At 44.1% G+C, this 25,235-nt stretch overlaps 1 protein-coding gene across 1 annotated transcript in view; it reads left to right on the top strand.

Annotated features, from left to right (window-relative positions):
- The window catches only part of LOC144508523 (uncharacterized), a 628,622-nt gene that overhangs the window by 519,126 nt on the left and 84,261 nt on the right, over positions 1-25,235 (top strand). Inside the window, exons 18-20 of the mRNA XM_078236560.1 lie at positions 4,595-4,639; positions 16,783-16,845; positions 19,931-19,999. Of these exons, the coding sequence (XP_078092686.1) occupies positions 4,595-4,639; positions 16,783-16,845; positions 19,931-19,999 (177 nt within the window). The remainder of the gene's footprint in view (positions 1-4,594; positions 4,640-16,782; positions 16,846-19,930; positions 20,000-25,235) is intronic.

The following is a 25,235-nucleotide window of genomic DNA, read 5'->3' as shown; positions in this document are numbered from 1 at the left end:
AATTAACTCACTTTCTGCATTGCTCTTGCATCTGCTGATTACCCAGGTAGAAAACTGTAAGGAAAGAATAAGAAGTAGAATTAACAGTGACTTATTGGCATCGGCCTTTCAATCAATACCCAAAGATAGACAGCCCTTTAAACAAACAGTTAGGAATCGATCAGAACATAACCATTAATACACTGTGATGCTCCTACTAATATGCTTGACTGTGTCACATTAGCCTGCTTTGATCCTGAATGCTTCACTCAAATACTAACCCCCTTATTTTTTGCATCCTAAAACATATGAAAAGGCATTCTTATCATTTAAAAAAAATGAACATATCTAACGAGCCAAAATTCAGGAAGCACCTTTTGTACATGCTAATTATCTCTGTTCTTGATCTATACAGTATTGTACTTGCTCAGCCAGCCACTGTGTGGGGATGAGTACAATGGAAGATGTGTTTAAATATTTAAACCCTTCCTGACGTTTCTTTAGCAATTAGGTCCTAACGCTTCTCTTCTCTTGATCACTGTTTTTTTAATAGTTTATATTATCCTGCAAGGAAAATAAATGAGACTGGTGTTTTCCTAAATTGTTAGCTATAGATTCGACTCGTAACTTATCCAAACAAAACCATTTGTCAGCTATCACCAATGAAATTCTGTTTGTTATTCATAGACTGAAAAGTGACATTCAATCCTCGAGTGCTTTTTTTTTTCTTGAGGCAAATGAACGAAGTGTGGACCATTGGGAATTAAAGGCATGCTATGTGACAAAGAGCAAATACTGCTTGAAGTCAGATACTGGGAATTATGATGGATAAAAAACATCCATTTCTGCATTGACGTTACATTTTTTTTCTGATGGTCAATAGGATTTCCCTCATGAAGAAATCCATTGAGGGTCATCTTGACTTTGTGCAAGAGTGTGAAACTACCAATAGCCAATCAGCCGAATGTTTTCCAACTCTCTGGTTTTTAATTTCGATTGAAACCCTGGAGAGGTGAAAGAGTGTCGACTGACTATCTCCTCTTTTAGCTCAAAACTGCTCCCGTTCATTTTTATAAATGCCAAACAACTATCAAAAGATTGGTTCTATATATCGCAAAGGGATTTACAATTTGTATTTTGTTCTGTTGGGTTTTTTTTAATATTTCATTTTCATTTTGTAATACTTTCTCCTTCTTTTCAATTTCCCTGCTCCATATCCCACCGCTTTGCCCAACCAGGACTCTGCCAAATAGGCAGAGCATGAGCCAGTTCTTTTTTTTTGGCACTGATAGTGTTGGTCTTTCTTCCTACTCCAAAACCTATGTGCAGTCTGAATTGCTGGAGTGACATCCCCTTTTGTCACTCTCAGTCCCCTCGGGATGTGTCAAATGTCAGCCAACTGCCCTCCACTGCTGACTTGCTGAAATTAAGCCGGCTCACCTCTCGTGGACAATGCTGAACCCAAACTGATCCCTGTTATTCTCTAGCACGGACCTGCAAGCAGACTCACTAGTATTTGATAAACTGATTCCGAATGCTTCATAAATGAGATATTAAGAGAAGAAAATGCAATTCCTTAGAGTTGTAACATTTTGAAAGCTAACTATGTATGTTTCTTTCTTGCAAACACATCATTTCATTGGGATTGTACTTATGGCCTTTTTGACAGATCCTTATTTATACAATCCCCTTTTACTTGGCCTATTTCATATTTTCTAGTTGTCATGATGCTGTGAATAATTTCTACTTTTAATCAAGCAGATGTGCTATATTTTTGATGATGTTATCCTATACGTATGGGGCATTTCCACCCCTCCCCATGCTCCTGCTGTATGTATCTAAGTATGTGATGTATGTATCTGTTTCTGACGCAGTGAAGCAGAGCAGCATTTCCCTGTGTTTGTCCAGAACACTTTTTTATTCGAGAGGTTTGTGCACCAGTGCAGATCACAAATAAAAATAAATAAAATTGAGCAGTGGAAATCTGTAATACAAAGAAACAGAAACTAAATGTGCCGCATTTCAGTCAGCCACTGGAACAAGAAAGAGAGGTTAACAGTTCAGGTGGGACACTTCATCACCGGTTTAGATGAAGAATCACATTCAAAACATTAACCTCTCGTTCTCTTTTAGACACCGATCGACTTGCATTTGCCACCATTTTGTGTTTCAAAAACAGATATCAATTGCAGTACACATTAGTGACAACATTGTTGGAGTTATTCATAGTTTGAACAAAAATACAATCACAACAAGAGTAGTCTAGCGTCAGTCACTGAACTTTCATGAACTTTCACATCAGCTAATCAATGTGGCATGTTAGGCATTCCACTGGTCATTTAGAAATCAGCACATGTTTGAGTAACTTGATGCAGTAGCAGTTTGTGTTGGGGTCTTTCTTGGAATCGTAATATTTGAACAATTGCATTTTGCTTCTGTGATGCGTATACAACAAAATATTTTCTTGTTTTCTTTAAACGCAATGTTTTCTTACTGGTGATGTCCCTTCAGAATTCAGGAACAGAAACCTCTTATTCAGATCCATGTTGAATAAAAGAGGCCTCTGTATAGTCAGTAGCTCCATCGAATCATGGCAAATTGTACAAAAGATCCATTAAAAACTTCAGTAGTCATTTCTTCACCAACTCAGTGAATGAATTCACCACTCAGTATGACTATGAACAATACAGACCAGGAGGTTTGCACCCTTGATGCTCAGTTAGCTGATCTTTGCTAAGAGCAGCGATGCAATGTTACAACTGGCCTCCGCTTTCTGGGTCCAGAGAATGGGAAAAATAAAATGTGTTTTCTCTTCTGATTGCAAAGAAGGCAATTTAGGACATCAGATAAGGACAAGATCAGGCCCAACTGTACTTCCCTCCACAGTCAAATAGCCCGTGGACACTTGATGAGGGTGACTTTGATCCCCGGGTTAGGGCCCCGCGGGTTCACCAACGAGGGTGGAAAATTTGGACAGAATCAGGAAATTGGGATTCTTGCCGGAGTGATCGCTTTCCCAGATTTTCCACGCCCCTCGTCAGTGACATCACAAGTACCACAGCCACAAGGTGTGAGATCCTCATTTTAATGGATTTCAATAAGTTTAAATATAATTAGCCAGCGCCCTCCCCCCCCCCCCCCCCCCCCCCCCATCCGCCACCTGATCCCTTTTCACTCAATATTCAAACAGCTTTTTAAAGAAATGTGATTCAATTGAGGGGGGCGCAAAGATAAGTACAGCCCCCGAGGGGAGAGGAACATGCCAGAGCAGTGCCCTGGCACTGCCTTGGCACAGATTGGCCAAAGTGTGCTGGGGGCAAAGACAGGATTGACCGTCTGGGCAACCCCATGGGAGGGGTTCCCCATATGTTTGTTGCAGAGGGCTGATGCCTGTGAGGGGGGCAGAGTGCCCCAGAGGCAGCGGTGGGGGGATGGTGGTGGGGGTGGGGTGTGTGCGGGCGGGACCATTCCAAAGCCTGAAAGGGGAGGTCAGGTTTGAAGGGTGGCCCCAATGCCTGCGAATGTGGGGGACAGTGCCCTGATGTTGGCGTCATGGGGAGTGGGAGAGACCCCGTCCCTTTTGCTGTGGTGGGATGGGAGAATCTTGTGGGGGGGGCTTCTTGGGGCTGTTCAGTTTCTGTGCTGATCGGGGCACCCTTTAAACATGGCTCTAATCTCTGTGGAGCCGGCCTTGCAGCTGAGCTGTGCAGCTGGAGAGCTTTACGCTGGTGTTTGGTCAAACCCTGACACTTTGGAAAAATATGGGAAAGTTCTGCTCCATGTCTAAATTCACACATTTGGGAATGGTCACTTTGGTGGGGCACTGCCAGCTGTCACACCTTGTAGAACCCAAGCACCACAAGAATCAAGGTGGAGGAGAGAAAAAATTTATTCAATGTACAAAAACTCGGATATGAATTAAATCTTCCATTTAGTGAATTGCAGTACATTTTCCTCTCGCAACAATCAAGATCTAAAACTGGTTATTAATCCTTGATTGGCAGCCTCCCAAATGTACATCCTGATAAATGAAGGGGAATCCTCTGCAGTGGCATCTGAAGTTAAGCCTCTACATTAGGCTATTTTGTACAGGGTGAGATTGGTGTGCAATAATGAAGCCAGATTTTACTCCGTGCCAATTAGTTCCACTGAGAGGGTAACTGAATGGTGGGAGATCATAGCCACTGGGAGCTGAATTGAGTTTGCTAAAGGTTGTTTTCTGTAAGACCTCCTAATTGTAGTCAGAGAGAGGGAACTGTCATCCTCTCCATCTTGCCAGCATTTAAATCCAGGCCCCTTTTTTTGTGAATGGGCAGTAATCTGATACATGGTGCCACCTAGTGCCCCATTACAGTGACTTCACATAAAATCGAGCATTTTTACAAGACCTTTCCATTATAATCCTGCTCCAGTTCAAGATTGTTAAAAGGAAAAATACATCTTAAAATGTTTCCTTGTTGAATGCCTTGACTGAAATGCAAACAAAGGCATATTGTACTTGTTATCAATTGAATTGTGATTCGGATATCATTGAGTTGCCATTGAGGTGGAGATGAACACGACTCTTGAGACAGCTGAACAGTCTTCTATAATGTTTTGTAATTTTCCTGTGTAGGGTGAACCAGGTCTTCCTGGGCTTCCTGGACTCCCTGGGATAAAGGTAATGACTGCTGCAACCTGTACATTGGGGTGGATGTGAAGTCAAGAATTTGCAAGCAAAGCTGCCACGAGCCTGCTTGGTTACTGATGTGTAGTCACCTGTTTCTGTCTGTAGCTCCTCCCTGATGTGTAAAGCTGATCAATTTCTTTTGGTTGGTTTAAATTTGCAAATTGTCAGAAAAGTTTTATCATTTTGTGGATCAGATCTGACCAGGACCCAGCACCTTCCTACATTTTCCTCAACTTTTATTCATTTGAGGTTCACCGGATGATATATTAGCAGAAATTTGGTTCAAATATTTTAACTAATACAACAAGGAACTATGCGTTATGCAAAGACACAATGACAAGTAAACTTATTTTTTTTACTATTTTGTAAAAGGACAGCCTTGATTACCTGAATAAAGTCCATCTGTTCTATACATATCCCTGAAGCGAAAATGACAAGAATTTCCTTGTCATCCATGTTTTTTTTATTAAATTGGGAAATTTGCTCAGTTGAAGTTAGCTTTCAAAGACAGTGTTGCCACAGCAGTCTTTGGTGAGTTACCATTATCTTTATTTTTAAAAGTATAACTTTGTCTCTGAGAAACCAGAAGAGCTGGGCGTACTTTTTTGTCACAGTGACTATGTAAGCAGCACGATGATAAAATTTGCATCATGTTTGTGAATGTGCCAAAGCAAAGGATTTGAGGCATGCCCTTTCACTGCGATGATTTGTTCCTGTCCATTAGAGCTGTGGAATAAAGAAGGATATGATTTTGCTGGAGGAGGAATCAGCACTGGACTGGTTTAACAGCACAATCTCTTATTTGATGGGCAGCTTTGGCCTCTAGGGCAGGAAGACACCTATAGAATGCTTTTTTTTCAGCAGACTAAATACGTTGCGTAGAGTACACATTAAGCACATTGAGAAAAGGCCATGTGACCCAGCAAACCATTCCTTTCACAGCCCATGTACAATGAACAAAATACATTTCTGATAGTTTAATACTCTAATATTATCGATCATTTCAAATGTTTCTCAGCAGTGTGAACTTGTTATAAAATAAGGTGTCACAATGGGAAATGTAGAAAATACCTACCAGTTGGAAATATCTATATTTCTGACTATCTACAACAGTGAGGTTGATTCCCTTGTATTGCTAAATATTAAGGAGAATGAAAGCAAGAAATATAATGTAAACAGTACAATTCTTGTGCCAAAAGAAAACTTGTGATTATCAATGTGATGGATGAGTTGGGCATGCTGTTCATCCTTTATGCCTAATATCAGCAGTAAGCACTCTCCAGTCAAATGCAGTATGTTTGTGAAGACCCAAAATGTCTCAGGCATCAGCAGGGAACTACCCAGGATAATTACTGGAAAGCTGTCAGGTAGCCACCTAGATCAATCCAGTGGGGACGAGCTAACAGGGCCCCTTCACGCTAGTTTATTATCTTTAGGGGTAATAGTTTTACAGTTAGGATGTCTCATTACTTCTATAAAAAAAACTTAGTGGAGAGTACACTTGTGAGTTCTGTCCCTTTGTGTTTCTTGGATTGATGGGTTTTCAAACTGAGATGAACAGTCAGAAAATCAAATTTATTTCACTTCACTCCCAAACGCACAGCTTGTGTCACTCAGAATTCCCACTTGATCAAGATGTTTGGTCAGACAGTAGAAAAACTCACCACCTCAGCAACATGCCAGTTAACTACACAGATTGCATCAGTTTAATTTGGATTTGCTTTCACATTGATGCAAAAGGTACACAGTGGGCTGGATTTCCCAGCTCTATCATGTCTGCAATTGAGGAGAAATAATGGTAGAACAGGTCGCCAACTCCTTCCCCTGAACTTGTTTTCCATCCTCCACCCCTCCTGAGACTGCGAGTAGCCAGCTCTTCCCTCAACTACTGCTAGGTCCTGACATTCAGCATTACCTCTTTTACAATAGTCTCCTCGCCTAAAACATTTGTTTCCACCGAGTTTACTTAAGGTTTCATCCAGGTACAATTTTCACAGGAAGTAAATCAAGATACCCATGTATGAAGTGCATTTTATAGTATCATAGAATCATTGAATCTCTACAATGCAGAAGGAGGCCATTCGACCCACCGAGTCTCCATCGTCTTACCCAGCCCCACACCCCACCTGCACAATCCTCGTAACCCCGAATCCACTTCACCTACACAATTTAGGACATTAGGGGGAATTTAGCATGACCCATCCACCTAACCTGCACATATTAGGAATGTGGGAGGAAGCCAAAGCACCCAGAGGAAACCCATGCAGACATGGGGAGAATGTGCAAACTCCACACAGACAGTGACCCGAGGCCGGAATTGAATTCTGGCGCTGTGAGACAGTAGTGCTAGCCACTGTGCCACCGTGCAATATTTATTGTAACAATATTTATGGACAGTTTCAATGAAGTAAGATTGCAACTTTTGCAAACCTTCCATTGGAGCAGCACCAGGCATACCTAAAGCTGAGGTGCCAACCTGGTGAAGCTACAACACAGGACAGCCTACATGCCAGACCGCAAAAGCAGCAAGTGATAGAGCTAAGCGATTCCACAACCGATGGATCAGACCCAAGATCTGCAGTCCTGCCACATCCAGTTGTGAATGGTAGTAGGCAATTAAACAACTCACTGGAGGAGGACAGTCCACAAATATCTCCATCCTCAATGATGGAGGAGCCCAGCACATCAATACAAAAGATAAGGCTGAAGCATTTGCAACAATCTTCAGCCAGAATTGCTGAGTGGATGAACCATCCTGAGATCCTCAGCATCACCCATGCCAGTCTTCAACCAATTCAACTCACTCCACATGTACACAAGAAACAGGACAAATCCAACCCGGCCAATTACCACCCCATCAGTCTACTCTCGATCATCAGTTAAATGATGGAAATGGTTGTCGACGGTGCTCACAAGTGGCACTTACTCAGCAATAACCTGCTCAGTGACGCCCAGTTTGGATTCCACTAGGGCCACACAGCACCTGCCATCATTACATTCTTGGTTCAAACATGGACAAAAGAGCGGAATGCCAGAGGTGAGGTGAGAGTGACTGCTCTTGACATCAAGGCAGCATTTGACCAATCATAGCATCAAGGAGCCCTAGCAAAACGAGTCAATGGGAATCGGGGAAAACTCTCCATTGATTGGAGTCATATTTGGCACAAAGGAAGATTGTTGTTGGAGGCAAATCATCTCAGCTCCAGGATATCACTGCAGGAGTTCCTCAGAGTGGTGTCCTGGACCCAACACTTCCAACTTCTTCATCAATGATCTTCTTTCCATCACAAGGTCAGAAGTGGGATGCTGTGATGACTGCACAATGTTCAGCGGCATTTGTGATGACTCACATACTGAAACAGTCCATGTCCAAATGCAGCAAGACCTGGACAATAGCCAGGCTTGGCCTGACAGGTGGCGAGTAATATCTGCTCCACAAAATTGCCAGGCAATAAGAGAATCTAACCATCTCGCCATGATGTTCAATGGCATTGCCATCGTTAAATCTCCCACTATCAACATCCTGGAGGTTACCATTGGCCAGAAAGTGAACTGGGCCAGCCATATAAATATTGTGGTTACAAGAACAGGTCAGATGCTGGGAATTCTGAGTACGTAATTCGTTTCCTGACTTCCCAAAGCCTGTTCACCATCCACAAGGCAGGACTGTAATGGAATACTCCCCACTTGCCTGTATGAGTGCAGGAAGAAGCTCAACACTATCCAGGACATTGCAGCTTGCTTGATTGGCACACAATCCAGCACCTTCAACATCCACTCCCTCCACCTGTCCACCATCTATGAGGCACAAGTCAACGGTTTGATGGAATGCTCCTGATTGGCACCCCATCCACTATCTACCAACATTCACTCCCTCCACCACTGACTCTGCAGCAGCAATGTGTAAAAAAAGGTGAAAGGGAAATTCACCATAGTCCCAGATGATCAGATGCTGCTCTTCCCTTTGAGGCAGAGAGCTGATTGGTGGTGATTTAACCTAAGAATCACCACACCTCAGATGAGGACAAGGTTGAGAAGGTGGGCCTTCATGAATAACCTCAGGGGCAATTAGGGGTGGACAACATAAATGCCCACATCCTGTGAAAGAATTTTTTAAAATCTTTGGAATTGTACAAAAAAAATAAATGTCTCCCTCTTTTTACTAATTTTAAAATATCAGCATCAATAGAAAGTGAGAATCTAGGAGCCAAAACCGCACCTTTGTGTTCCTTGATTCACTACTTGAAGAATTTCTATCATGCAAATTTTTTATCCAGGGTAATTATGTCTTTTAATAATGCCCATCACGTCCCAGTAAAAATGCACAGCAATTAACTGCTGCATTACTGCATATGTTGGACTAAACATTTCTTTTGGCCAGGCTTAGTCCACTCTATTTAAGTCAATGCTTAGCATTGTGTCTATCATTGTTTGACACTCGATGTTCTTCACAACATCCAAATATGTATCCCTTTGCAAGAATTGTGAAGTAAATTTGGAAAAGTATAAAACTTCTGGAAATGCTTTACTTTCCCTTTTATAAGCGAACACTATTGTCCATTTTTTATTTAAACCTGTGCCATGAATTTCATCAGACTACTTGTTCCTGCACTTCATAAACTTCAAAAGAAGTACAGTGGAAACAATATTTAAACCTGCACTTATAACGTTGACACAGTGCACACCATTGGAAGAAAGTCAGGGTCTGTATTTGCTTCTCACTGTGAAACTGTTTCTGAAAGATTCATAGAAACTTGAAGCAGGAGTAGGCCATTCAGCCCTTCGAGCCTGCTCCACCATTCATTTTGATCATGGCTGATCATCAAATTCAATATCCTGATCCCCCCTTCCCCCTGTATGCCTTGATCCCTTTAGCCCCAAGAGCTCTATCTAATTTCTTCATCAAATCAGACAACGTTTTGGCTTCAACTACATTCTGTGGTAGTGAATTCCACACATTCACCACCCTGTGGGTGAAGAAATTTCTCCTCAACTCAGTTCTAAAAGATTTACCCTTTATCCTCAAACTATGACCCCTAGTTCTGGGCTCCCCCACCATTGAGAACATTATTTCTGAATCTACCCTGTCTAACCCTGTTAGAATTTTATACGTTTTTATGAGATCCCCTCTCATTCTTCTAAACTCCAGTGAATATAATCCTAACCGAGTCATTTGTGAAATGAAGAAGAAACTTGCACTGTGGATGTTTATTGCCAGGAGCTCTGTATATTTGTCTTCCTCATGTCTGCCTGCAGTTGATAGTTGACTGTAGTAACTCAGCCAAAAGCACTGGTGCAACTTTAAATGACATTTTTCTGTTTAACCTACTGCGTGCAATGTAGTTTACTATATTGAAGTCCACAAGTGGCTCTTCACTTTTCCCCCTTGATGGTTGCGCATACAATCTGAGGCGGCAGCTGTTTTGTTTCTCCAGTAAAGGTGGTCAAAGATTCAGAACTGTTGGAAGCAGTTTAAAATTGCATGAGGCCTGTGTAGGTACTGGCTCCCTCAAGCGAAGCATCATGCAGCCAGCAAGACATCTTTTTCACGGTGGTGTTTGGTGATGGTTTGAATATTTGTAGCAATGTTCTGTACACAATGGAAGAGCTAGTGCTGAGGTACCGCAAAGGGCGGACTCAGCAAGTGTATGATAGTTTACAGGATAACTAATATTCTTAGCAGAAATCCCCCTCCAACCTCTTCACCTTCCAGCATGGGAGTCACTGGGGATAATTTTGACTCTAGGTGATTAGGTAAAATAGATGGCATCAATTCAGCCTCTCATTATACCTCTCTCCCAATTATAATTTCTGTTGATTCTATTGAGGGACATAGAAGAGATCACCTACACAATTGGAAAACGGGTCAATATCCCAACATCAAGGTTCAGCACCTGGGACTGAATCAATCAATTGACCAGTCATGTTAATTCAGTTCTGATCTTACTTAGGAGAGTTAGCATCTCCCAGTGTGAAGACCCAGATGGCAGCAGTGGGAATTTTGTCTCCATTGCACCTACAATCTTCTTTAACGGAGTTAATCGGCACATTCATTATCATTTTAAAAACGTAGATGGTCGTGACCATTGTGGTAGATTTCATTAGTCCAAAGTACAATGTATTAACATGCTCTCCTTGACCAAGCAGAATTGTATGGAGGATGGCAGGTCAGAAGGTATTTATTTTTATTAATTTCTGGGACATGGGCATTGCTGTCTGGCCAGCATTTATTGTCCATCCCTCATTGCCCTTGAAACTGAGTGGCTTGCTAGGCCATTTCAGAGGGCAGTTGAGAGTCAACCACATTGCTGTGTGGCTCTGGAGTCACATGTAGGCCAGACCAGGTAAGGCCAGCAGATTTCCTTCCCTAAAGTGGTTTCATGGTCATCAGCAGAATCTTAATTCCAGATTTTTTTCATTGAATTCAAATTCCACCATCTGCCGTGGCGGGATTCGAACCCGGCTCCTCACAACATTAGCTGAGTTTCTGGATTAATAGTCTAGTGATAATGTCACGAGACCATCACCTCCCCATGTACCTCCACAGTTTCTGTGGAGTTGTACCATCACAAGAGGCGTCACTGTCTGGAAGCCATAAAGTGAAACCTTAACTCTTTACAGGCAAATCATCATTCTATGATGATTTCAATGAAATTATTTCATTAATTTTTCATCCAGAAAATTATTCTCAGGATTTGTAGATTCATTACTTTTAATAGTAAACTTTCCATCTACATATAACACCTGAAAGACATTAAATTAAATAGAAGTTTCAGAACTGCTTGTAAGAATCTATCTTCTTTGTAGGTTTGTTATTAGTACTGTTTGCCCATTAGTATTGTGGCCTCTGCTTTTTTGGATTTTCTACCTATCTGCTCCAATGACTGGAGCTGTGAGGACATCAATCCAAGGCTTTAGGAGATATAGGGGGCAATTCTCCCAAAAACATTCTAAGTGTCGATTTACTCCAGTAAAAACTGGAGTAAATCCCGCTAGATTTTTTAGCGGGAGTTTCAGAATGAATCTCCCACACGCTGTGCACTGCAGAGTGCACCAGCGTGAATCTCATTGAAAAGCTGTGGGTGGGGCCTATTCCCGCTGGAGAGGCCGGCAGCATAGCGCTGAGCGGGCCACTGTGCATGCGATGATCTGCCAGCACTGAGATCAATGCGTGCGTAGTAGCCTTGCACTGCCGGCCTCTCCACCGATCACTAGCCAGCCCCATGATCCTGCAATGTTGCCTCTCCGACCCCCACCCCACCCCCGCCTCCCCAATCGATGGTCCTCCGAACATGTCCAGACAGCCTCAACCCCCCCACCCCATCATATCCCCGACCCTCTGGGGGGCCTCGATCGCCCCTCTTCACTCCAGCGGGATTGGGCAGCCAGCTCCCTACAAGTGGGGAGCTATTGTAAACCCCACTGGAGTGAACCACTCCTGGCTGGGGAGGGGGTGGGGTGGGGGGTGAAGGCTAGCAGGCCTGGAGACTTCAGTGATATTTAAATTGAATGTAAATGGGCATTTAAATAGATGATGCAGCTCCGCACCGATTCCTGGCACTAAGCTGACGGTGCCGGAAATCCAGCTGCCGGAGATTCGCAGAGGTCATGGCGCCCAGCGGTAAGCCTACGAAACCATCTCTGCTTGAGTCTCCCATTCCTCTGTGCTACAAAAGCAGCGCAGTGGGCTGGGAGAATTGTCCACATAGTATTTGTTAAAAATGCATTATGTACCAGGTTATTCAACTCTAGACCGTGTCTGCAGATAGATAGGACTGAAGCTGAAAATCTGCAGCTGTCCTGACACAGCTCTAACGTACATCTTGTGGGGAGATAGTGGATAGGTTTCAAATTCATAGAATAGAATCCCTACAGTGCAGAAGGAGGCCATTCAGCCCATTGAGTCTGCACTGACCACAATACCACCCAGGCTTATCCCTATCACCCACATATTTACCCTGCAAGCCCCCCCTGACACACAAGGGGCAATTCAGCATGGCCAATCCACCTAACCCGCACATCTTTGGACTGTGAGAGGAAACCGGAGCACCCGGAGGAAACCCACGCATACACAGGGAGAACTTGCAGATTCCGCAGACAGTGATGCGTGATCGGAATTGAACCCGGGTCTCTGGCACTGTGAGGCAGCAGTGCTAGGCACTGTGCCATCGTGCTGCCCCGTCTGAGGATGTAACTTTGATCCCTAGCCTTCCGTAACAGTTTCCTCAGGGCACAATGAAGAGTAAAGCCAGCACCCGCTCCAGGCAAAGTCAAGGAGCAAGAGGGACTGTGGCCAGAAGAGGGTGCTCCAGCCAGCAGTTTCTGCATCATAGGGGGCCAGTACACCAAGTAAAAGCAGACCATCTAGCGTACTGAATGCCAAATGTGTTGCCCATATTGTCGGGACAAATAGTTCTTGGGTGGGTAGGAGAAGCCCAGCCCAGCGTCTATCTACTGTTTAACAGGTGATGAAGGCTCCCACCCCATGTGTATAATTTAAAACAGCCTCTCCCCTGGCTTTGCAAGCTTTAACCATGTCATCGACAGTGGGCAAATCCTGGTATGTTCACCAGGATCAAATGTGTCCGCGTTTTCAGGCTTATTGTTTGTAGACAAAACCCAGTTAAAGTGGGTCCTGTCAACGAGCAGTGGTGAGGTCTCCACAAAATGAAAACAAATGTTTCCAGCTGGTTGCTGCCCTGTCGGGACAGTGAAAGCGAAACATTAATCACGAGATGTATTTACCCACAGCACAGCGTGCAGATGGAGAACTGATTGCCCGTGTGTGTGCTCATGAGTGTACTAATTCCTACATTAACTACGTTACATCCACCAGAGGCTAATTATGAAATCTGGACTATCATAACAAAGCTGCAAACTGACTTCACACCTTTGTTGTGCCTAAGTGTCGGTGCATGTGTTTGTGTGCATGTAGTGTGTGTGTGTGCACTGGTAAAATGCCAAGTGTGCTGGTCAGTGTAATGGAATGGATCCGAGGCAAACACTGCCACCTTCTGGTGTTGGGGCTGCATTTTCTATTCTGTTTATCGCAACACTTGCTGCCGATGTCAGTCTGACCCGCAGATGCACCTGGAGGTTTAAAGCCTCAATAAAATTCTGCCAAAAGATCACCCAACGGTCTAGATAACATGCCATTAAAGAGTACGGCCATTACATAGAATCATCCGTCACACCAATGTCATTTTATTTCTTTCTAACATACTGATCTGGAGTGTCTGAACGGGTGGTGGAAAGAGATTCCACGGTATCTTTCAAAAGGGAATTGGATAAACACTTGAAGGAAAACAAGCTGCAGGGCTATAATGAGAAAGCAGGGGAATGGAACTAATTGAATGATTCTTATAAAGAGCTAGCACAAGTACGGTGGACCAAATGGTCTCCCTCTTTGCTGCATTGTTCCATAATTCTTAAACTATTTTCCTTTAGTGGGAATTAGTATTTTTTTTCTTTTTGGCTTATTACTCCTGATTCAAGTGTCACCTATCTAAGGATCACTGCCGTCGCTCCTGGTCAAGTATTAGGTGGCTTAAGATCATTGGCATCCCTCCTGAACAAATGTGAGAAGTCTCAAGATTGTTAACGACACTTCCAGTGAAGAGACAGAGAAACCCTTCTGGAGTATTAGTCCCAGACCCAATCCAGGAAGAGAACACTCTGCATAGTTAGTGCCAATCTTGATTGATGCTGTCTTGAAAATTCAGAGTATTGATGTGTATGGTTACTGACAGCTCAAATGTGGAGATATGTGTTTAGATAATCCTTTGCGGCAGTGCACATGTCTTCTTTTAAGTCTATCTGATTGTCACAGACAAGTTTAATTTGTCTCCTTTTATTCCTTCAACGAAATAGGCAGAAAAATGAATAGCTCACGTTAGCTAACAGTTGGGAAATAATCCCATTGAAGTCATTGAGAATCATGCTGCATTTCCAACCATTATGGAAAAGCTAAGCTGAAGGATCAAGATCTATGGTTTGAGAAACCACCAGGATTGAAAAGAGGAAAGGAAAAGACAAGATTAATTAGGAAGCATTGGTTTAGTGACCGACACCAACCTTGAGTTTTGGGAACATGATTTTAAGAGGGGAGGCGACAGAGAGATTAAAAATTCCTCACTTTCAGGCAAGGAGAAAGAATGGAGTTGGCGACAGTAGTGTGTCTTTTCCTAAGCTTTTACATTGCCCATCTGTGTGCAAAAATAATCTCATGTGCCTGTCAATAAATTAACTCATGAAAATGATCAACTTCTCAACAGGAAAGCTAAGTATATAGTGTTGAAAATTTTGAATGATAAGAAACAATTGCAGCTCAGTCCTTAGTTACAAAGTAGGAATTCACACCTTTTTCTAACTGTGCTGCATAATTCAATTGCAATGTGCAATGCTCTGAATACTTTCAATTTACAATAAATGTCATCGGATGTGTCTCAAATTACATTTTTTTATAAGCACCATTTGTGTGTCAATAGGGATCTCCTTAGTTGAAAGGTTACTGTCATCGTGAGAAAGCATGAAAGGGCCGGGTTTGACATACTGCCATTGATTTCTCCATCGGCTGGTATCTAACCAGCTGTTGCTGCTTTTTCTTTATTAGTACGAGCTGTTGGGGATATTGTATGAAGACTTTGGAAAAATAAAGAGGCCATCAGGGTGTTTTCATTTACAGCTTAGTTTGTACATCTGGGATGAACAAAGAAAAATTTTATTTGAAGATAAGTCCAAAATGTGCTTTGAAAGATCTGATCTATGTGCCATCTGGGGACATGCCATGGTCATACAATGGTCTCACTAAGCAAGGCACCAAGACTGGGAGAGTAAGCTGATGTTTAATACAAGATTTCTGATGCACTGAGGAAATGTTTTCAGAATTACAGCTACTTAAAAGAACAAGTGTTTTCCAGTTGCATATAACTGTGCAACTGGACAACTAAGTTTTTATTTTGTTGCAATGGTTTCTTTCATCTTGTCCAGTTTGTCACTGAGAAACCAGTTAAAGTGTCAAAACATCATAGATAAGATTATTGAGCCTGTGGAGTGTATGGCCTCTATGGGTTGTGGCGGGGGAGGGATGAATACGTGTGTCTACAGGGCCTATGCTGAGGGGACGCAGTGAAATATGGGAGCCTTGTTGGCATTTTAGAGTGTGGTATAGTGATCAAGGGTGCATGGTGTTCAACAGGGAGACCAAAGAAGCTGCACTGAGTTTCTTCTTCAAGATAGAATATGTATCACAGGACAGCTGGTTTAACAGACTGACAAACTTATATGTTTATCAAATGTCAGCGTGCATTTGATTTGATTTTTGATTTGATTTTTATTGTCACGTACTGGGATGAAGTGAAAAGTATTGTTTCTTCCACGGTATATAGGCAAAACATACCGCTCATGAAGTACATATGGGAAAAGAATAGGGTGCAGAATATAGTGTTGCAGCCACAGGTCGGGTGAAGAGAAAGATCAGCATCTGTCACCTTTTGATTCCTGTCTGCTGGGTTGCATCCCTAAAGCTGCAGGAGGCATCAGCAGGCCCTGTTCCAGGCCTGCGATGCCCTCACAATACCCCAGACACGAGCACAGCTTGTGGAGACCAGATTTTCTCTCTGGTCTGAGGAGTGCTCTTTCCACGATATCTGAGCTTGGTTGATGGTCCAAATATTCTGAGCGCCCAGGGTCCCAAGAACTCTCAATCCAGTCGTGGACATAAGAAGGGAATAAAGGACACTTATTCGAGTATCTCGTTCCTGTGGCTTGGGGGAAGATTCTGTTTCAATCTGAAAGTGAAAAGCTGCCTTTACGCGGAGCATGCTCTGGTGTTCAGTGAGCTGATCTGACCTCAACTTTTCCCCTCACTTTCTGCTGTGCACAACATTACATCTGGCTTAATGGCTGTTTATGATTGGCTGATATTCTAGCACTGGGGTCCGTTTGAAGTAGTCTAGTTCATTACAATGCATCCTCCTTATTTAAATCTTATACTGAATCAACGTATTGTTTTTTTTCCTGTGTTATGGACGCCTTTAGCTTGTTAATCACATGGATGATTAATTCAGATTACAGCAAAAGTTCAAACCCATGTTAAGATTGAATATATGTTAACTTTGATATTTTTGTTTTAGGGTGAACCAGGATTTTGGGGGCCCCAGGGAGAGCCTGGGTTGCCTGGTTTGCCAGGAACAAAGGTGAGTTCATTGCAGTCGTGTGCAAGAGGCGACAGTCCGAGAGCACTGACCCCTAACCTAAAATGTGTTTGACCTGTAGGACTGGATTTCTGCCGAATCCGGATGATTTGAAAGCCCTTTAAAGAATGCAGAGAGGTCCTGGATTCAGGATTCCCGTTCCTTTTCCCGGGTTTCCCAATTTTCTGGAGTGCCTTTTAAGGGTGCAAGCTGGTTCAGGTGGTGAGCCTGCACTCCCCACCTGGCCAGCTCCACTGTGGGAATAGGCATGTCCTGTCCTTCACAATCTCCACAGAATCAGGTCAGCTTTCCAAAGAATTGTGGTTCACAATGGCTCAGAGATACCAGGAACCATAGTCTGCAAGAGGGAATCTTTTGAAACGTAAGTTCAAGAGGTTCTTCTCATGCCCTCTGTGCTAAGGTATGCCTCTCACCCATCCCGAATGGCCCATCAAACCCTCCATGCCAAGTTATGCCCCCCATTGATACCTCATGCCCCCATGCCAACTTGCCCGTTCACCTAATATATGCTGTATAGTAGCAATTAACCCTATAGTGACGATGGGATGTGTAAAATAAGAACGTTACCAATACTTTAATCATTTTTTTAAAGAAAGTGAAAAGTTACTCCAGGATAATACAGTAAGCAGTCTCACAACACCAGGTAAAAGTCCAACAGGTTTATATGGTATCTCGAGCTTTCGGAGTGCTGATCCTTCATCAGGTGAGTCCAGGATTTGTTTCACAAACAGGGTATATATAGACAAACTCAATTACAAGATAATGGTTGGAATGCAAGGCTTAACAGGTAATCAAGTCTTTACAGGTGCAGACAATGTGAGTGGAGAGAAGGTTAAGCACAGGTTAAAGAGATGTGTATTGTCTCCAGACAGGACAGTTAGTGAGATTTTGCAAGCCCAGGCAAGTCGTGGGGGTTACAGATAGTGTGACATGAACCCAAGATCCCGGTTGAGGCCGTCCTCATGTGTGCAGAACTTGGCTATCAGTTTCTGCTCAGCGATCCTGCGTTGCCATGTATCATGAAGGCTGCCTTGGAGAACGCTTACCCGAAGATCAGAGGCTGAATGCCCGTGACTGCTGAAGTGTTCCCCGACAGGAAGGGAACACTCCTGCCTGGAGATTGTCGAGCGGTGTTCATTCATCCATTGTCATAGCATCTGCATGGTCTCGCCAATGTACCATGCCTCGGGACATCCTTTCCTGCATCGTATCAGGTAGACAACGTTGGCCGAGTCACGAGTATGTACCGTGTACCTGGTGGGTGGTGTTCTCACGTGAGATGATGGCATCCATTTCGATGATCCGGCACGTCTTGCAGAGGTTGCTGAGGCAGGGTTGTGTGGTGTCGTGGTCACCGTTCTCCTGAAGGCTGGGTAGTTTGCTGCAAACAATGGTCTGTTTGAGGTTGACACAGTAAGAAGTCTAACAACGCCAGGTTGAAGTCCAACAGGTTTATTTGGTAGCAAATGCCACTATCTTTCGGAGCGTGCTGCTCCTTCGTCAGGTGGAGTGGGAGATGTGTTCTCCACCTGACGAAGGAGCAGCACGCTCCGAAAGCTAGTGGCTTTTGCTACCAAATAAACTTGTTGGACTTTAACCTGGTGTTGTTAGACTTCTTACTGTGTTTACCCCAGTCCAACGCCGGCATCTCCACATCATGACTGTTTGAGGTTGCGCAGTTGTTTGAAGGCAAGTAGTGGGATTACCTGTTAAGACTCGCATTCCAACCATTATCTTGTAATTGAGTTTGTCTCTCTATATGCCCGGTTTGTGAAACAAATCCTGTTCTCACCTGATGAAGGAGCGGTGCTCCGAAAGCTTGTGCTACCAAATAAACCTGGTGTTGTAAGACTACTTACTGTGCCTATCCCAGTCTAACACCAGCAACTTCACATACAGGATAATATACATGTCACATCCACACATTTAAAGTATCAGTAGTTGAAGCTTCAGCACCTGAAACCTCTATCTTGTGTAAATAAATTATGTGAAATTGACAGCATTGATCAGAGAGCCAGAGCTTTCAATCAAGCAATGTTTTCTCTTGGGTTCAGCTGCTTAACCAGGCTAATGGATTTCTGGGCTCTCAGTCAAGAATACATAATGAAGTTCAGACATTCATTACGGGAGAGGGTAAGGGGTGAGGTCCTTTCTGTTTTTATTATCGCTGGAACAAAGTCCCACACTTTTTAAAGAGCTTGCGGCCACATCCAGCAACCCCTTGTTTGCCTCTGACCTCTTTCGTGGGTCAGCTTGCCTGACCTCAAGCCTGCAACCCCCCTCCCCCACTGAAAATCCTGTCCATGCGGACACTTCCTCCCATGGTGGGCAGGCTGAGCTCGGAGTTTTACTGACTCCAACTACACTCCTTGGGGATAAAAATCCAGTCCCTAATATAGAAAAGCTGCACCGAACAATGATGCCCAGCCCAGAAATCACATTTTAAATTTAAGAAGGTGTAGTGGTGCACAATTCAAAATGATTTTAAGGATGAATTCCTTTGCACTGAAGTAATGCAGCAGGTCAGTCACGCACTACATCTGAAACTGCATGAAGTCTGCTTCATGTGCATAAATCTAGCTGCTTTGCAGAAGAGACGTGATGAAGAGTTAACAAGCAGCCACACCACCTTCGATATGCCACTATCATGCTCATCACACATACTCTCATTGGAAAATATGGAGGAAATGACCAATCGAGAGATCAATGCACTAGCTGATGGAACTTGCTCTATATGCTGCTGATCCCACTGTGACAGGAAACCTGGGCCAACATATGGAGGTTGCAACATGTGGAGTTTGCACATTCTCCCCGTGTCTGCGTGGGTTTCCTCCGGGTGCTCCGATTTTCTCCCACACTCCAAAGTGTGCGGGTTAGGTTGATTGGCCATGCTAAATTGACCCGAGTGTCAGGGGGATTAGCAGGGTAAATATGTGGGGTTACGGAAATAGGGCCTGGGTGGGATTGTGGTAGGTGTAGACTCGATGGGCCAAATGGCCTCCTTCTGCACTGTAGGGATTCTATGAAATGTCTGTGATGCTGTTTATTCTGTGGTATTTTTTAACAGGGAGAGAAAGGTGATGGAGGGCCACCAGGAAGAGGTGAAATAGGCCTGCCTGGATCTTCAGGCCCAAAGGTAAGCTGACTGTTTTACCCAAGATGTGTTTTTGTTCCTGTTCACACTGGTGGATGGGATGGTTAAAGCTCTGAGTTTTCCATTTGCACCATATCACACATATTTCCAGACTCTATCTTTAACTATACACATCCAGGAAATGTGCACTTCGTGTCTGTGTGGTCTATTACAAGGGATGATAGATCTTCTCTCTCTTAAACTGAAACAGGAGATCATTTGTGACTGAGGCTCTGTTTTACATGGCCAACAAACAATTAGGTTTGAACAATGCCCTGCTGTCAGGCTGGGAAAATGTGTTTCAGGTCTCCTCAGTTGCTCTGTGTGAATATCTTTGCAATGCCATGGGAGTGTTGTGATTCACAATTCAGGGGCAGCTCATAGCCTGTGTGACTTCAAGGAACAAGACTTCCTATTTTGAGATTAAACACAGGAGGGGTACCTGGTCAATTGGTCATTCAACCAAAAAAGTTGGTTAGTTTGGAAGCGGGGTGCCCAGAAAGTTGTAACTTACCAAAAATTTGTTTTTTTTTAAAATGAGACCATTCTTGTCCACTTTCTCCTTGATATATCACAAGGGCACTAATTATTAAAGATACATTTATTGTGCCTGTGTAGCTATGGGCCAACATGCTTAAATGAATAGGCCGCAAACTGCAAAAGAAAATTGGAGATTGCGATGATGGGAATATTGACTGAGATGAATTACCGAAATGGGTAAGATGGGTATAGAGGGATATGGGCCAAACACAGGCGGTTGGGACTAGCTTAGTTGTTTTTAAAAAAAAGGGCGGCATGGACAAGTTGGGCCGAAGGGCCTGTTTCCATGCTGTAAACCTCTATGATTCTATGGCTGAGGGTGGTTGTAAATACAGAAGTCTTTTGCGCACTCATGCTGACTCTACCATCATTGAATATGCAGATGTTCTTTGAGCCTCCCTTCCGTTAATTGTCTAGTTGTCCACCAACTTCCATGACTGGATATGGCAGAGCTACAAAGCGTTGATCTGATCCTTCGGTTGTGGGATTCCTCCACCTTATCCAGAGCATTCTGCTTCCACTGTTTAGCAAATGTGTAGCTAAATGTTGCAGCTTCACTAGTTTACTTCCTCACTTTAAGATATGATGCTCCTGGCAGGCTCACCTGTACTCCTCATTGAACGGGGGTTGCTCCCTTGGCTTGATGGTAGTTGTGGAGTGAAGGGTATGCTGGGCCATGAGGTTACAGGTTGTGGTTAAATACAATCCTGCTACTGCTGATAGTTCACACTGCCTCATGGAGGCCCAGTTTTGAGCTACAAGCTCTTCTGAATCAAGTGGGAAGTGGGGTTTTGGTGATTATGATGGAGGGGAACTGGCTGTACCCTACTATCTACCCCATTGGTTCCCTTCTAAAGCTTCAATCAAATCATGTCTTAACCTTCTAAATTTCATGGAACACAGTTCTAGCTGGTTTAACCTTTCCTCATAATTTAACCTTTGGGGTCCAGGCATCCTTCTGGTAAAAATAAGCTGCACTCCCTCACAGGCCAGTATACCATTTCATGGGTGCATTACTTGCGCTGTTCACCGTGCTATCGGTGTGGTCTAACTAGGGATTTCTATAGTGAAAGCATGCCTTTTACCCCCTTGTATTCCTGTCCTATAGCTATAAAGACAAGCATTCCATTAGCTTTTTAGATTATTTGCTGTATTTCTTCATGCCGTTTTAATGATCTATATATCTGGATCTCTCAGCCTCTTTGGACCTCCACTAGTTCTAACTTTTCAGTATCTAGAAAATTCTCTGTTCTGTCCTATTTATGTCGAAAGTAAACGGCCTCACACTTGCCAACATGGCAATCCATTTGCCACGGTTTGTACTTCTCACTCCTACAGTTATAGTGTGGTGCATCCAGTCAGCCTCCTACAGTTGCAGTGTGGTACAGCCGGCCCCATTCCTAGGGCTACAGTGAGGTACAGCCAGGCCCCCTCCTCGGGTTACAGTGAGGTACAGCCAGGCCCCCTCCTAGGGTTACAGTGAGGTACAGCCGGCCCCATTCCTAGGGCTACAGTGAGATACAGCCGGCCCCATTCCTCGGGTTACAGTGAGGTACAGCCAGCCCCCTCCTCGGGTTACAGTGAGGTACAGCCAGCCCCCTCCTCGGGTTACAGTGAGGTACAGCCAGGCCCCATTCCTAGGGTTACAGTGAGGTACAGCCAGGCCCCCTCCTAGGATTACAGTGAGGTACAGCCAGCCCCCTCCTAGGGTTACAGTGTGGTACAGCCAGGCCCCCTCCTCGGGTTACAGTGAGGTACAGCCAGCCCCCTCCTAGGGTTACAGTGAGGTACAGCCAGGCCCCCTCCTAGGGTTACAGTGAGGTACAGCCAGCCCCCTCCTAGGGTTACAGTGTGGTACAGCCAGGCCCCCTCCTCGGGTTACAGTGAGGTACAGCCAGCCCACTCCTAGGGTTACAGTGAGGTACAGCCAGGCCCCATTCCTAGGGTTACAGTGAGGTACAGCCGGCCCCATTCCTAGGGTTACAGTGAGGTACAGCCGGCCCCATTCCTAGGGTTACAGTGTGGTACAGCCAGGCCCCCTCCTCGGGTTACAGTGAGGTACAGCCAGCCCACTCCTAGGGTTACAGTGAGGTACAGCCAGCCCCCTCCTCGGGTTACAGTGAGGTACAGCCAGCCCCCTCCTAGGGTTACAGTGAGGTACAGCCAGGCCCCATTCCTAGGGTTACAGTGAGGTACAGCCGGCCCCATTCCTAGGGTTACAGTGAGGTACAGCCAGCCCCCTCCTAGGGTTACAGTGAGGTACAGCCAGGCCCCATTCCTAGGGTTACAGTGAGGTACAGCCAGGCCCCATTCCTAGGGTTACAGTGAGGTACAGCCAGGCCCCATTCCTAGGGTTACAGTGAGGTACAGCCAGCCCCCTCCTCGGGTTACAGTGAGGTACAGCCAGTCCTCCTCCTCGGGTTACAGTGTGGTACAACCAGTCCCCCTCCTAGGGTTACAGTGTGGTACAGCCAGTCCCCCTCCTAGGGTCACAGTGTGGTACAGCCGGCCGCACTACTAGGGTTACAGTGTGGTACAGCCCGTACCCCCTTCGCTGTAACCCTCAGGGGAAAGGCTGTCTGTAAAGGCTGTCTGTACCTCACTGAAGGATCAATCATCTGTGGCTGACTGAAACCCTGGGAGCCTCTGTACCTTATTGCAACCCAGGAAAGGTGAGGGATAGATTGTACCTCACTGTAACGCCAGAAAGCTAGGGGACCTCACTGCAACCTCGAGGGCACATCGGGTCTCCAGCTACATTTCACTGTGACTCCGAGGATAGAAGATGGGACAGGCTGGCAAAGTAATGACAGCACTGCCCTGCATGGGGTTTTAAAAAAACACATTAGACAGATGTATAACTTATATCCTGTAGTTCGGAGGGTATGTAGAGAAGAATCTTGGCTATATTCAATTTTTATCTCCATTATTGCTAAATCCACTGCCAACAATATCTGTTAAATAAGTACCACTTCTCCAAACAGAAATCAAAATGAGACTTTGCACTCCAACTTAATTAAACCCATTCATTTTAACGTGTTGAGTATATCTGCAGAAATTGAGATTGCAATTTAAATAGCACACTGATATGAAAATACCATTAACCATGCTTCTTAACAAAGTTCACGAAATGACTGAATGTTTCACCTTTATCTTTCCCTGCTGCTCCACTTCTGCTGCTTTTCCTTACCTGTCGCTGTGTGACCTGGAACAGGGTGAGCCAGGTGAACTAGGGATGCCAGGCCGCTATGGAGTAAAGGTCAGTGCTGTAGATTACTTCAGTGCTTGAACTTTTCTTTTTATTGGTTAATAATTAGGAGCGACTTCAAAATCTTTGTAGGGGTGAAATTGGTCCTGAGCTGTCGAGGTTAAAGATGGCCAGAGTTATCCAGAACAGAAAGCTACGTAGAATCTGTTTAAGAACAGGAAAACACCCTTTGGGTCCACCAAGGCCATCAATTTTTATACATCAAATCCCCTATTGTACCTTTCGTCCCCTCTCTCTCTTAAACCGATTCACATCAATGGCCTTCCCTGGTAAATTATTCCACAATTCTATTACCCTAAGAGTGAAATGTTTTGTCTGACTTCTCTACGGGTTCACCTTAAGTACCCTGTTACTTTGTCACAGAGCACAATGTTCCATAGTTAGACCTCAGTACTCTGGTACCCATTCTGCTGCCTGCCCATTTATACTGGCTGACAGATTTGTAACCAAATTTCTTGCTGTTCCTCACTCTGTCCGTACTGCTTACTCTGACACTTCTCATTTTTGCTTGGATTTACCTTTTAATGACAAATCTTTGTGAATGTGTTTTTCTAAAAAAAAATGATGAGGATTCAGCAGAGTCAACCTCCGATAGAAGCAAGCTAATAGCGCTAAATCCAGCTGTTCACCTTCAGGTGTTGAACTCAGAACCCTGTGCCATAGCAGATAAATATTCATGGACTCGCGTCTAGGATGAGATTTTCATTCTGTGTGTGCATATATTTATTTTAAATTTGATGTAAAGGTCCTTTTGCTAATTGGTTTTACAGCAGACTGGTTGCAATACACAGGTTACACTGAGACAAAGCTTTTTAGCTTCATACCAGTACAAATTGTGTGACATACTTCAGATGTGAAGCACCTTTAGGTACCGGACATAAGATCAAACCAAGTATAACTTTGATTAGCTTCATGCCGAGTGTGACGCACCCACAACCAGCACAATGCAAAGCTTTGGAGAATGTCCAAATTGTGCAGTGGATTAGTGCAATATCTTTCACCTTTTATTTTTAATCATTTTGCTGTTAAATGAGAGCTGAACCAGTTCTCTTGATGGTAAAACTGACCAGCGTTTGAGTACCCATAAGCAGAACTCTGAGGTGCATGCAAGTACACGCAGACAGCGCAATTTGTCCCCCAGCCACAGAGTGTGGCAGAGAAGGAAGGGTAACTCAGGCGGCTTGATCTATGTTGAGCCAAGCAAGCATCATTTGGAAATCAGCACCGGTAGAATAACAATACTCAATGAAGTGCGTCAGAAAAACAGGCATTGAAAAATCTGAGAGGAAGGCCCCAGCAGACTTTTAAAGGCAGGAGTTTATTGCCTTTCATCATGGTGTCACTAATGAAGAGGAAAAAACTCCCAGGGCTAACAAACAACGGCCTGTAGAATCACTTCAGCATCTTTCTGCAATGCTTAATTCTGATTAT

The sequence above is a fragment of the Mustelus asterias genome, chromosome 1 (assembly GCF_964213995.1).
Source record: "Mustelus asterias chromosome 1, sMusAst1.hap1.1, whole genome shotgun sequence".
NCBI lineage: Eukaryota > Metazoa > Chordata > Chondrichthyes > Carcharhiniformes > Triakidae > Mustelus > Mustelus asterias.
This window is presented reverse-complemented; position numbering and strand designations above follow the sequence as displayed.